This window comes from Miniopterus natalensis, chromosome 8 (genome assembly GCF_054644295.1).
Source record: "Miniopterus natalensis isolate mMinNat1 chromosome 8, mMinNat1.hap1, whole genome shotgun sequence".
In the NCBI taxonomy this organism is placed as follows: Eukaryota; Metazoa; Chordata; class Mammalia; order Chiroptera; family Miniopteridae; genus Miniopterus; species Miniopterus natalensis.
Window position 1 is genome coordinate 18,091,545 of NC_142088.1, and position 12,295 is coordinate 18,103,839.

The following is a 12,295-nucleotide window of genomic DNA, read 5'->3' on the forward strand; positions in this document are numbered from 1 at the left end:
CTGCTTCACTTTGCAAACAAATACACTACAGTGTAGATCTGTTGGCTTAATGGTGTCACACTGCTTTGATACCTTGAGATTTTAAACAAACAAACACAACCCTGAATTTCTCATGAAAAAAAAATTGTCTGAGTCAAGTCATATAATAACACTCAGCTAAATTCAAAAGCTTGTGCTGGGAAAAATATTTGGGGACACAAATTGTGAGACCTCTGTGTCTTCGATGGATAAAAATGGGAATGGGAATCACTCACCTGAAGTAACCAATGATGAGAACAGCCACAGCCAGGGAACCAAAGGAGATGGAATATCCAACAGTGTACATGACATAGAGGCGTTCAAAGAGCTCTTGCTGCAGAGGAAGGGATTTAATTAGAAGAGCAGGTTTGAACAAATTGGTCAATGTAGATGAACCTAAAAATCACGCTTTTACCAGTTTAGAGAGAGCCAATGTGTTATTACACTCATATAATACTATAGATTGTTCTTCTGGTCTTCCTCTTGTTTCCTAAATTCGAGTCAGCGTTAAAGATGTAAGAACGATATTTGGCATTTCTTATTGCTCAAGTGAGGGCAAATTAAATGTTGCGATATGTACTTCATATATTTTTGTACTGTTCATTTCAACTAATTGGAATTGTATATCTGACCTATGACACATGGGATAAACAAAACACATGTTACAAGACTATTTTTAGAGGAAATTGGTAAAAAGAATATGTCATTTTTGGAATATTATTTCTAGCTTTCTTTAACCTTTTTATTGAGCTGTACTTTACTTGAACTAAAATGTACAAATCTTAAATGAGTTGGATGGGTTTTAATAAACCAAGTTCGTTGTGATCTGTGCAAGTCAGAAAATCAGCCACCAGCCACCCCCAGCTAACTCCTGTTCCAATTTCTGTCACCACAACTTAGCTCTGTTTATGTATTTCATATACTTTTTGACTGTTCTTGGAGTTCTTAGAATTATATAGCATGTACCCTTTTTGTCAACATACTTTTTTGATACTCAGTGATATTGCATAAGTCAATGATTCATTCCTTTTTAATTTTTTTGTTTTAAAACAATTATAAATTCACAAGAAGTGGAAATAATAGAAAGGCTCCAGGTACCCTTCACCCAGTATCCTCCAGAGGTTTCATCTAACATAATCAGACTAAAGTATCAAAGCCAGGAGTTTGACATTGGTGCAATCTGTGTGTTTATAGTTCTATGTCATTTTAACACGTGTAAATTTTTATAACCATCACTGCAATCACGACGGAGAACTATTCCATCACCACTATCTCCCTACCATCCCTGACACCTGGCAACCATTAATCTATTTTCTATCTCTATGATTTTGTCATCGTGAGTTTTACTCCTGACGTATGAGTGACAGGAGTTTAAGCATGACATTTAAAGCACTACATATAACTTAAAAGTCACTATCTAGAAGTTTTCAAAGTTTGCATACAATTGCTAGCCTAGAAACAGCACTGATGAGGAATTTGTGGATCAGGCCTCTGCTTTAGACCCTGCCACCAGTGAGTTGTGTCACTTTGACCAACACTTAGTCTCTGGTTCTGAGTTGACTGATGTGTGTAAAATTAGGTATCGTGCTGGGAGACCTATGGAACACCCTGTGCTCTTCTTTAATTCTACACCTCTAATCTTTTACATACTAATGAAATCAACCACTGGCTAATCTTAGGAGATAGAAAATACATCTCTAAAATGGAAAGTTCCTCCTGGAATATTGAGTGAAATAAGATACAGCCATTTACAGGTAATTAAGAAAAATCATGAATCCTGTTGCTGATTAGCTACTTAAATCTTTATACATAATACAATGTAATATAAACATAATGCAATGCAACAATATACACAGAGACACATATTTATAAGTATATATGTATATATCTCAGCCAGGTAACTCTAACCTAAAGAAAATACCAGAATGTTTCTGGTCCTAGACCTTTCCTTTACCAGGTATCTGAAAAGATTCCAAACTTGCTTTTATCTTTGATGATCTTTGTGTCTTAGAATAAAAGGGTTTTTCCATAAAATGGCTGGCAATCAAAAATTGCATAAAAGTCATTATTCTGCTTTCCCTTAGCGATTCACAAACACAAAATCACCACTACCTTTCCTAGGCTGACATCTGGCTGAAGAAAGCGAAGGCAGTCTGAATAATTAGCCCAGGTTTTATTTAAACTGTGCATAAAATCCCATGTTCCATTGGGGTTGCAGTGTCGCAAAGCCACGCCTGTAAAGACACGAAGAAAAACAGGGAGAGTGCTCAGGTTCCTTAGTGTCCACTGCAAAAGTGCATATAGTAAATTTTGTTCCAAATTACTCATTTCAGAGAAAGCCAATACCTTTATGATTGAAGTCAAAAATATAAGGAGGGCAGGGGACAGCCAATATTTTCCCCACTGTTCCTCTGGGCCAACAAATGAGTCCATCCCATTCTGGAAAACAATTCCCCTCTGATGAGAAAAGAAATTAAAAAGCAAATAAACAAAAATGCAGTTAGAACCAGAGAGTAAATTCATTCAAAATACAAAATTTCAAGCCACTGCCTGTAGCAAAATGTGAAATAAATTGATAGTTTTGGAAACTAGAATGAGGTGGATTGGGTGCAAATGTCCCAAAATTCACCCGCACAGCCTCATCGGAGGGCCATGGAGAGGAACATTTGATTTGCACAAATTAAAAACATTTTAGTGACTCCAAAAGGAATGAGTTATAGCAATTACTATGTAAGAAACATTAGAATTCATTGTGAACAACTTCTGTAGTAAAATTCTTCCAACTATCATAGTTGTAGCTACATTTTTTACCCTAGATTTTTTTAATTGTTGTTAAAAAATATGGCACATGAAACAGACTGAGCTTCACAGATAAGCTCCAAGATTTGGAGCTGCCTTTACCAAATATTTTAGTAGTTCCTTTGAGTCTAACTAACACTCATCTCAAACAAAATTCTCATAAGCTCTACTCTCCTTGAGAGGCATCCAGGACCCTAACACTTCTCACAGCCTCCATTGCCACCAGCATGGTCCAAGCCCTTCATCTCCAACCTGAATTACTGCAATAGCCTCCAACTGGTCCTTCTGACTCTGTTCTTGCTCTCATTTCATTTATTCTTTTTTTTAATTATTATTACAGCTGAGATTCAATACTATATTAGTATATTAGGATCAGGTGTATAGCATGGTGGTTAGACATTTATATAATTTACAAAGTGATCCTCCCATAAGTCTAGTACCTACCTGGCACCATATATAGTTATAGCAATATTATTGACTATATTCCTTATGCTGTACTTTACATCCCCGTGACTATTTTGTAATTCCCAATTTATATTCTTAATTCCTTCACCTTTTTCACCTAGTTCCCCAACCTCACCCCACCCCCATCTGGCAACCATCAGTTTGTTCTCTGTATCTGAGTCTGTTTCTGTCTAGTTTGTTTTTTATATTCCACATATAAGTGAAATCATATGGTATTTGTCTTTCCCTGTCTTACTTATTTCAAAAAGACATATGCATCCCTAGGTTCACTGCAGCATTATTTACAATAGTCAAGATATGGAAACAATCTAAGTGTCCATCAATAGATGATTGGATAAAGAAGATAATGTAGCACATATACAGAATGAAATCTTACCATTTGCGACAGCATGGATGGATCTAGAGGGCATCACGCTAAGTGAAATAAGCCCTTTCATTTATTCTTAACACAATAGCCCCAAATTCTCCAAAGGCTTCCCATCTCACTCGGAGCAAAAGCCAAGTCTTTACAATGTCTGAAGGCCCTGACAGGATCTGCCCTCTCCCCTAGATTATCTCCCCAACCTCAACTCCTACCAAAAGCCTCCTTTCTTTCCTGTGAACTCACCGCAATTCCCCCAGATAGCTACAAGGCTTATTCCCTTACCTCCTACAGATTTTTACCCAAACTTCAATTTCTGAGTAAATTTTCCTATTTGAAATTACTTCTTGACACACTCCTTATCACCTTTCCTGCTATATTTTTCACCTTCCAATATTGTACTATTTTATTATTGTTTTCTTGAACCGCAGGTGGAAGGACCCTGAGAGTAGGGGATTTTGTCTGTTTTGTTTCATGCATTGGCCACCCAGCACTTGACAGGGGCTTAAACATTCAGCGAGTGTCAACACTTCTGCAGGACCCTCCCCGTTAGATGTGTACTGAGCTTCCAAGAAGAGAGCATATCAGCCACGTCATACTCTGACTGCCCAAAAAAAGACCACCTTTAATTAGTGCTGTTTTCATTTTCTATTGCTACCTTCACAAATTACCACAAATTTAGTGGTTTCAAATAATTCAAATTTATTATCTCACTATTTCTATAAGTCAGAAGCCTGGCAAGCTTGGCTGGATCTCTGCTCTACAGACTCACAAGGCCAAAATCAAAGTCTGGGCAGGGCCACATTCCTTTCTGGAGGCTCCTTGGGAGAATTTGCCTCCTTGCTCATTCTAACTGTTGGCAGAATTCAGTTCCTTGCAGTTGTAGGACTGAGGTCCCCATTTCCTTGCTTGCTGCCAGTTGAGGGCTGTTCCCAATTTCTAGAAGCCACTTGAATTTCTTAGCTCATGACACCCTTCCTCTCTTTTCAAAGTCAACAAAGCAGGATGAATCTTGTCACATTTCAAGTCTCCCCTCCACTCTCCTTTTCTGTGACTCTTCTGCCTTCCTCAGCTACTTTTAAGGGTCCATGTGATTAAACTGGTCCATCCAAATAGTCCAGGATAACCTCCCTATTTTAAGGCCCACAACCTTCGTTCCATCTGTGATGCCCCTTTATCATGTAACATGACCTACACAGGCATAACATCAAATATTGGAGAGTGGGCCTCTTTGGGGGCCCTCATTCTGTTACCAGAGGTGCTATCCATTACAGCTCACAATGTTTTAGTAACTAATTACGCTGTTAGCTGAGGATTTTTGTTCTCACTAATGTTCATGACGTCAAACTGTTTGGTTTTTAACAGTCAGCATAAGAGAACCTCATAGAAACACCCATCTCTACAAAAAAGAATCCAGCATAAACTGAAATTAACTTCTTTGTGTCCACCATATCACACAGAAACAAATATTTGATTTGCTCTGTGGATTGCTGAAGCAATAAAAGAAGGAAAATGCCCTCCCTCGCCCACACTGTTCTTATAGAAGAGAACCTTTTCCTGGAAACAGCCCCACTCTGCTCGCATAAGAAAAAGCCTGGGTTTCCGATACCACGAGCAGCCCAGGAACTTGCCGCACTGGCTCCTGCTCCTGCTGCCCAGCTCACCCGCCTCTTTGCCCCGTTCCCTGCTTCGTGTTTGTTTTCTGTTTCCTCGGAGTGTAATGAATGGATCTCTCCCCCAACTTTGCCCCGCCGCTCCTCTCTGTGTCCGCAGCACTCCCGCGGCTCCCAGCGCTTTGCTGTCCCTAAAAGGCCACCTCCTTACTCAAGGGCACTGTCCAGTCCTTTACCCGGTGGGCACCTATCACGCAACCCACATAGAAGCTGAACGCACATTCTCGTGTTCTTATCACTAGTTGCCCCTCTAAAGTGTACGCAGCAGTGTCATGTGAGATGTTCTGGCAAGAATCAGCCACGTGATGGAATAAGGCCTTCAGATTAGCCTAAAACCCAACGACTAGTTTATTTTATAGTTATGTCGTCTTTACATGGCCATGGAGGAAAATCGGCTGGTTTTTCCTCAAGTAAAGAAAAGCAGAGTTTTCTAATTTTCTACAAGATACCACTCCACACGCATACACACACAGACATAACTCCCAAAATTCAGAAAACCAAGACTCCCCAAAATAAGGTTTCTATAGATCACATCTCTCTGGTGGCTCTCGGACAAAGAGAATAATAAATGTTCACAAAAGGTTGAAAAGATTGGGGAAGCCAGGACCTCACAGATAATACAGAGATCTTAATTAGCATCCAACTCTGATAATCTTCTCACATTCTATGTGAGTAAATACTTTCATTGTTTAGCAGAAAACTAATTATTTGCCTGATGACTCACCAATCTCCCTTCATAAATTAATAACATTAATTACATTCCCTGGAATCTTTTGTATGTGCCAGGACAAACGAAATATTAGTGAAGCTTCTCGATCCATGATATTTTTCACAGGACAATCTAAAATTTGAAGACTCTAACTTGGTCTCTTTTCAGTTCTACAGTTATTTACAACACAATGGAACCATACGTTGGTGAGTAAACCAGGATCAATAATATTTTGGTTTGTGTTTTTAAATACTTGAATCGTTTTATAACGATTTACATTTCCTTTTCTTTATTATAAAATATTTTTCATAAACAAAACAGAGAATATTATATATCCATCATCTAGAATTGACACTTGTTAATGTTCTGTCATATTATTTCATGTAATTTATTTTTTTTTTTGGTGGTATTTTAAATTAAATTGCAGACAGCATAATAGCTCACTCCTAAATATTTTAATTTGCATCTCTTAATTTTAGAAAAAAATTTTAATGAAAATTTCTTAAGTTAGCTAGTGAATTCAAAATGACATTCTACTTTTTGACATACAAAGTGAAGAAATTTTTATTTTGATTTACATGTATTAGACATTTTCTACTGAAAGGTAGGCCAAAGTTTGATCAGATTTAATTCTATCCTATCTGTACAGAGAAAGACCTCAAAGGAAGTATCTTTCTTCTTTTAATATTTATTCATTGACTTGTTTCATATGTTTCACATCTTCACAAATTTTAGATGTTATGTAAGTTTCCATCCAGCTCGTTTACTCCTTTTATGTGCAATTCCTGCGGTGTGTGACTGAACCACACGGGCTTGGCTTTACCGGCCCTCTTCCCTCTGCCAGGAATGTCTTTACTTCTTTCCCCACAGCGAATTCCTAGCCTTTTCATTTTAAGATAAGATGATTATTCCTCCAGGAAGCCTCCTCTAATCCCTCGGCAGTGAATTAAGCTGCCTTCCCAGGGATCCCGTAGTTTTGATGCCTCTGCTGCCAATTACACCGCAGCGACTCCTCCTAACGCCACCATTATCTCGGGGCAAGGACAGAACCTGCCTCGCTTTTCGCAGTACTTAGTACAGAAGCAGCAGATAAGATATTTGTTGAACTGTTAAAGAGACACTGAAGATGATAATGTTGGACTGAGGCTTCTTCCAGCTTAAAATCTCATGAGACTTCATAGAAAATAATTCATTCCTCCTTCACGGATACTACTACTTATAAGTTCCTTCCTAGCGTGTTGCTCCTGCAGTGCTCAGAGGTAGCGTGGCTGATTCTCTTTTCTGACACTACTGGTCTGGCCTTTCAGGCAACTGCTTCCTAGTCCAAGGTACCTACAAAGGCTGAGTTCATGGAAACACGTTTCTTAAAACATGGCTTAGCTGGCTGCAAATTAAAAGAATAAATCTGGGACCAGACATCATCCCATAGGGTCAGCAAACTCTGCATTTGAGGCTTTTCTAGGTTAATCACCAAAAGAATTAAATATAACACCTATCTTCTAAACTAGTAAAGGGGAGAAAGGAAGAAATAAAGGAAAAAGTCTCAATTAATTCAAAAGAAGGTGGGGGTGAGGAGTGGCAAAGGAGGAAAAGCTGGTGAACTGTAGAGCCCAAATAAGATAAATTAAATTAGTAGAATTAAAGTCAAGTATATGTATTAGCAATCGCAAGGATAAACCAGCACGCATGCTCTCTGCGGGCAGGCCGATCCCAAAGACAGGCCAGAGCAGCAGGCTGAGGCGCACAGTTGCTATTCCCAAACTCACAAATCAAGCAAGGCACTCCTCCCAGAGGTGGAAAGAGCCTTGTCCTGCTACACACCCCTCTGGGCAGGGCTGGGGTCGGGGCACCTGGAGGACACAGTTCTGTTGGCGTCGTTACCTCCTTCCTGGGGCTGAGCTGTGATGTTGAGTTCGCACTGTACTTTAGCTTTCAGCACAAGGACAATCTGTTCCTCTATAGTGATGGTGCCGTCGGAATCCAGCTGCAGAAACGAACAAAACGTAAACAGCGAAAAACAGTCTCATCTTTTATTAAGCCATGATACAAACTTGCACTACCCTCTAATAGAATTGAAAAGTAAAGTTTTGATATCAAACTATTTGCTAGTCCTTTATTTGAATCAAAGTTCAAAATCCATCAATGTATAAGATTTTAACATAATCTTACTTTTACCTGATTTGCCTAAAGAAAAAAATCCCATATTAGATATAATTAGAAAATAATAATAAACACGTTGTAAATTTCCTAGAATGTTATGAAGACACAATATTTTATTAAGTCTCTTGCAGTATGTCAGTTATGGCACACAGGAGACCACGGACGAGAAGAAGGCTAAATGTATCTCTACTGAAAAATGACTGAAACCCTGGGAAAACCACTCAACATCTTTAGGTTCATTATAAACCTAAACATGCACGTGGCCCAGGAATCAGAGACGTTAAAGGAGGACCAGATCTGGCTACTGCCCCTCTCTAATGAGACGAGCCAGCAGATGAGGGTCCACTTCCAAGGTGGCCCACTCACACAGTATTAGCAGGGGCCTCAGGCCCTCAGCCGCTGGCGGGAGGACTCCCCATGGTTCTCTCTATATGGGTGCCTGAGTGTCTTTATACATCAACTGGCTTCCCACAGAGTGAGTGATTCCAGAAAGAAAGCAGGGGGGAAACCACAATGCCTTTTACGATCTCTAGTCTCAGATGTCACTCATGATCAGTCCCATTATATTCTATCTGTTAAAAGCAAGTCACCAACTCTCACTCAAGGAGAGAGAAATTAATCTCTACCTCTTAAAGGAAGGTATCAAAAAATTTGTAAATATGTTTTTAAACAATCACAACTTTCTACAAGTGATCATCCACTTTCTAGAAAAAGAATACTAGCATTATGTGTTCTGTAGATTTATTAACAATAATAGGGTCCAGAGCTTTGCAGTTCTGCTTTCAGTTAGGGACTCAGAGGTTCTTAAATCAAATGAGATGATGAAACCTATCAGTTTATCTAAGTGACAAACTCCCTATAACACAATCCTTGGGAAATCCCAAATCTTTAATTTCAGGCTGGAAATACATTTATTCTCTAGAGCCATTATTTAAGGAAATCCTTTTTATATTTATAATAAGGCATTATGGACCAAACATTAGAAATTGAAAGCTGTTTAAATTGTTAGCCATAGGAAGTGGCTAACAATTAGAGATTATTAATAATTATGGTTTTAAATGGCACAAAATGATAGACTGGCAGGTTGAACTGCAACGAAGGATACAGAAAAAATACCTATCATAAAAACTAGTTTTAATGACAAAAAATTGTGTTATTCCTGAAAATTTTGAGTTTACTATTTTCTAATATATTTATAATATAGAGTAGCTCAATAAACAATCAGGTATGTAGTTTTAAAGATTGCTGGATATCATTCATAGCTCAATAATTTATTTTAATAATTTTTTCATGAAAAAAGGGATTAATCAAAAGCTAATGGGAGGGTTGGCATACACAACAAAATTTAACTGTAAGGCTAACAGCGCAGATTCGCAGTTAGAAGTAGCCACACTAAAAGTGAGGCATAAAGTCTCACATGTCATAAAGGGAAGGGGAAATGAAAACAGATGAGTCATCTGAGTGGGCCAGAAGGGAAATTAGTTTTTATGATAGGTATTTCTTCTGTATCCTTCACTTCAGTTCAACCTGCCAGTCTATCATTTTGTGTCATTTAAAACCATAATTATTAATAATTCATTCTCCAGAAAGTCAGGCACCATTCAAGTTGTTTGTTTTTCTGTTGTTGTTTTTTCTGGCTGTGTTTTCAGCTGAATAGTTACTTTCTTTGACTTAAATTGTAGAAAATACTGAGTAAGCTATAATTGAGTTTCAGAACTATAAATCTGATTCAGAGAAATTTGATTTGAATATCAAACACGAACATTTCGAACCACTCCTTGTACCATTTTTACTTGAACAAATCCATTTTTGCTTTCTTTTGTGCATGTGTGGCCCTTTTACTGGGATAACCTTCTCAGGAACATAAGCATTATGTAAACTCTAGCTTCTAAAGATATTTTATGCTAAAAACTGTGGCCAATTTAATTCAGGAGCAAGTTTGACTAGGGTGTACTCATTTTTTTTTTAAGTATTTGTATTGATTTTTAGAGAAAAAGAGAGAGAGGAACATCAGTTGGTTGCCTCCTGCACACACCCCTACCGAGGATTCAGCCTACAACCGGGGCATGTGCCCTGGCTGGGAATTGAACCCGTGACCTTTTGCTGCATGGTCTGATGCTCAACCAACTGAGCCACACCAGCCAGGGCAGGATATATGATCTGTTAAATTGATCTTTAGTCATTTCAAGTGAGAGTAAGAAAATGCTTAACATCTTTTATATTGCCTTTCCTTCCTCCCTTGTTAGATACAAGTGTTCTTCACCACAGACATTAAAATCATAGTTTATTTAAGACAGAAGAGCACTTTTCATACTCATTGCTTTGTATTCAATATCTACTTCAATGTTTCATATTCAGTGTTACTCCAAAAGCAATAATTGCATCGGAAAAAGTGGTAGTTTAAAAAAAACAGATGTTAATTTTTCCTGGGCAAGTGATCATTTACAATTCAAAATAAAATGTTGAATTTCAATCTGTTACATACTTAGATAGCGAAAAGAAGCCCTAATTTGATCATGTGTATCTTATTGAAAGTACCTAAAGTTGTCATTAATTGTTGATATCTAAGTATGTGAATCCTCATAATTACAATATTCACATTTATTTCATTTTAAAGTCAACATTTAAAGTCCAACATGAACCGGTAAATTAGTTGTGTTTAAAAAGAAGCATTCTGGAACTTCTACTTCTGGTGTGATAGGTTTTCTCTATTCTCCCAGTAAGTACAACTAAAAACTCTGTACAATATATATAAAATGGACATAAGATGATTTTGAAAGGTAGAGAGCAGAAAGCAGACCAGGTAGGGACCTCAGATCCCTGAAGAACAATACAGTGGAAAAGTCTCTAGGTTTTCTTTTTGTCTCATTTTCCAAACTTGGATTTGTAGAAAATGGCCACTCTAAAACATCAAATAGGCACTGACCAAAAAAAAAAAAAAAAAAGAAGAAGTCTAAAAAAAATACCCTGGTCTCTACAGCAAAGAAAGGAAAGAGTCAGCCTGACAAGACAGAAAACTTTTAGACAATAATAGCTCAACCCAAATACCATAGAAAAAACCACAGTCCAACCCCAATCCACACGAGCAAAGGCCAAGTGTACGGAGGTGTAAGGAGATGCTGTAAGGAGGTGCCCCACACCCTCCCCAGAGTGGCTTCAGAGCAAAGAGAGAGCCAGGACTTCCAGCCACACAGGTCTCTAACAATGCCACCCACGATCCCCTCAGCCCAGGTGCCAGTGGAGACCAGGAGAGGAGCCTGGACTTCCACCCCAACCTGGCTGGCAGTCAGGAGGTATCCCCTCCATCTCCCCCTGGGGCGGGATCAGAGAAGACCTAGTGGAGAGTCAGTCTAGCAGCAGTGAAACCACCTCATTGCGGTGGGGGTGAGACCACGTGAAGATGCCTGGGGAGGAAGAGTTTTAACTGAAGGATGCCCCATGCTCACAGGAAAAATTTCTTTCTACTCAATACCGTCTGTGCTGGTTTAATAGCAAGGACTGTGGAGCATATTTATTCTACAAGTATTTGTTGAGACCAACCATGGGGAAGACACTGAATACAGACCCTATGGCAGAAGACAGATACAAAAGAAATCCAAGCCATGATCTGGCCCTGGGGTAGGTCAGGAGGTACCATATGGCTCTCAGGCACTTAGTACACATTTACCATGAGTGGCACAAAAAATGCAATAGGCTCACAAACCAAATGCCATTACTAATATGTTACCAATCTGGTGGAGATAAAAGTCTGCTCCATCTTTCGGATTGATTTTAAAAGGCATCCCTGAGGCTACAGGAAAGCTCCACTGTCTACTTGAGGTTTCGTCTAGTTCTTAGATGTCTCTAAGATATCTCTAAGTTCAATTAATCAACATGAAAATTGTGCTTAAGTTTTGCTCACATGCCTCTACGGCCACACCACACTGAACGCACCCAGTCTTGTCTGATCTCGGAAGTCCTGCTTACATGACTACCCGAAGCTTCGGGATTTGAGTCTTACAGACTTTAGTCATCTAGAAAATAAGATGCCAGAATGCATGCTGAGAAGAGAAGTTCCACCTTGGTACTTATTATAGGCATGAGCGCCTTTCTGAAGGCAGATTCTCCTGC

At 38.8% G+C, this 12,295-nt stretch overlaps 1 protein-coding gene across 1 annotated transcript in view; it reads right to left on the reverse strand.

Moving 5' to 3' along the window:
- PTH2R (parathyroid hormone 2 receptor) overlaps nt 1-12,295 on the reverse strand; it is a 44,865-nt gene that overhangs the window by 28,344 nt on the left and 4,226 nt on the right. Inside the window, exons 2-5 of the mRNA XM_087819611.1 lie at nt 7,907-8,009; nt 2,365-2,475; nt 2,131-2,252; nt 255-352 (exon numbers count right to left, since the gene is read on the reverse strand). Of these exons, the coding sequence (XP_087675737.1) occupies nt 255-352; nt 2,131-2,252; nt 2,365-2,475; nt 7,907-8,009 (434 nt within the window). The remainder of the gene's footprint in view (nt 1-254; nt 353-2,130; nt 2,253-2,364; nt 2,476-7,906; nt 8,010-12,295) is intronic.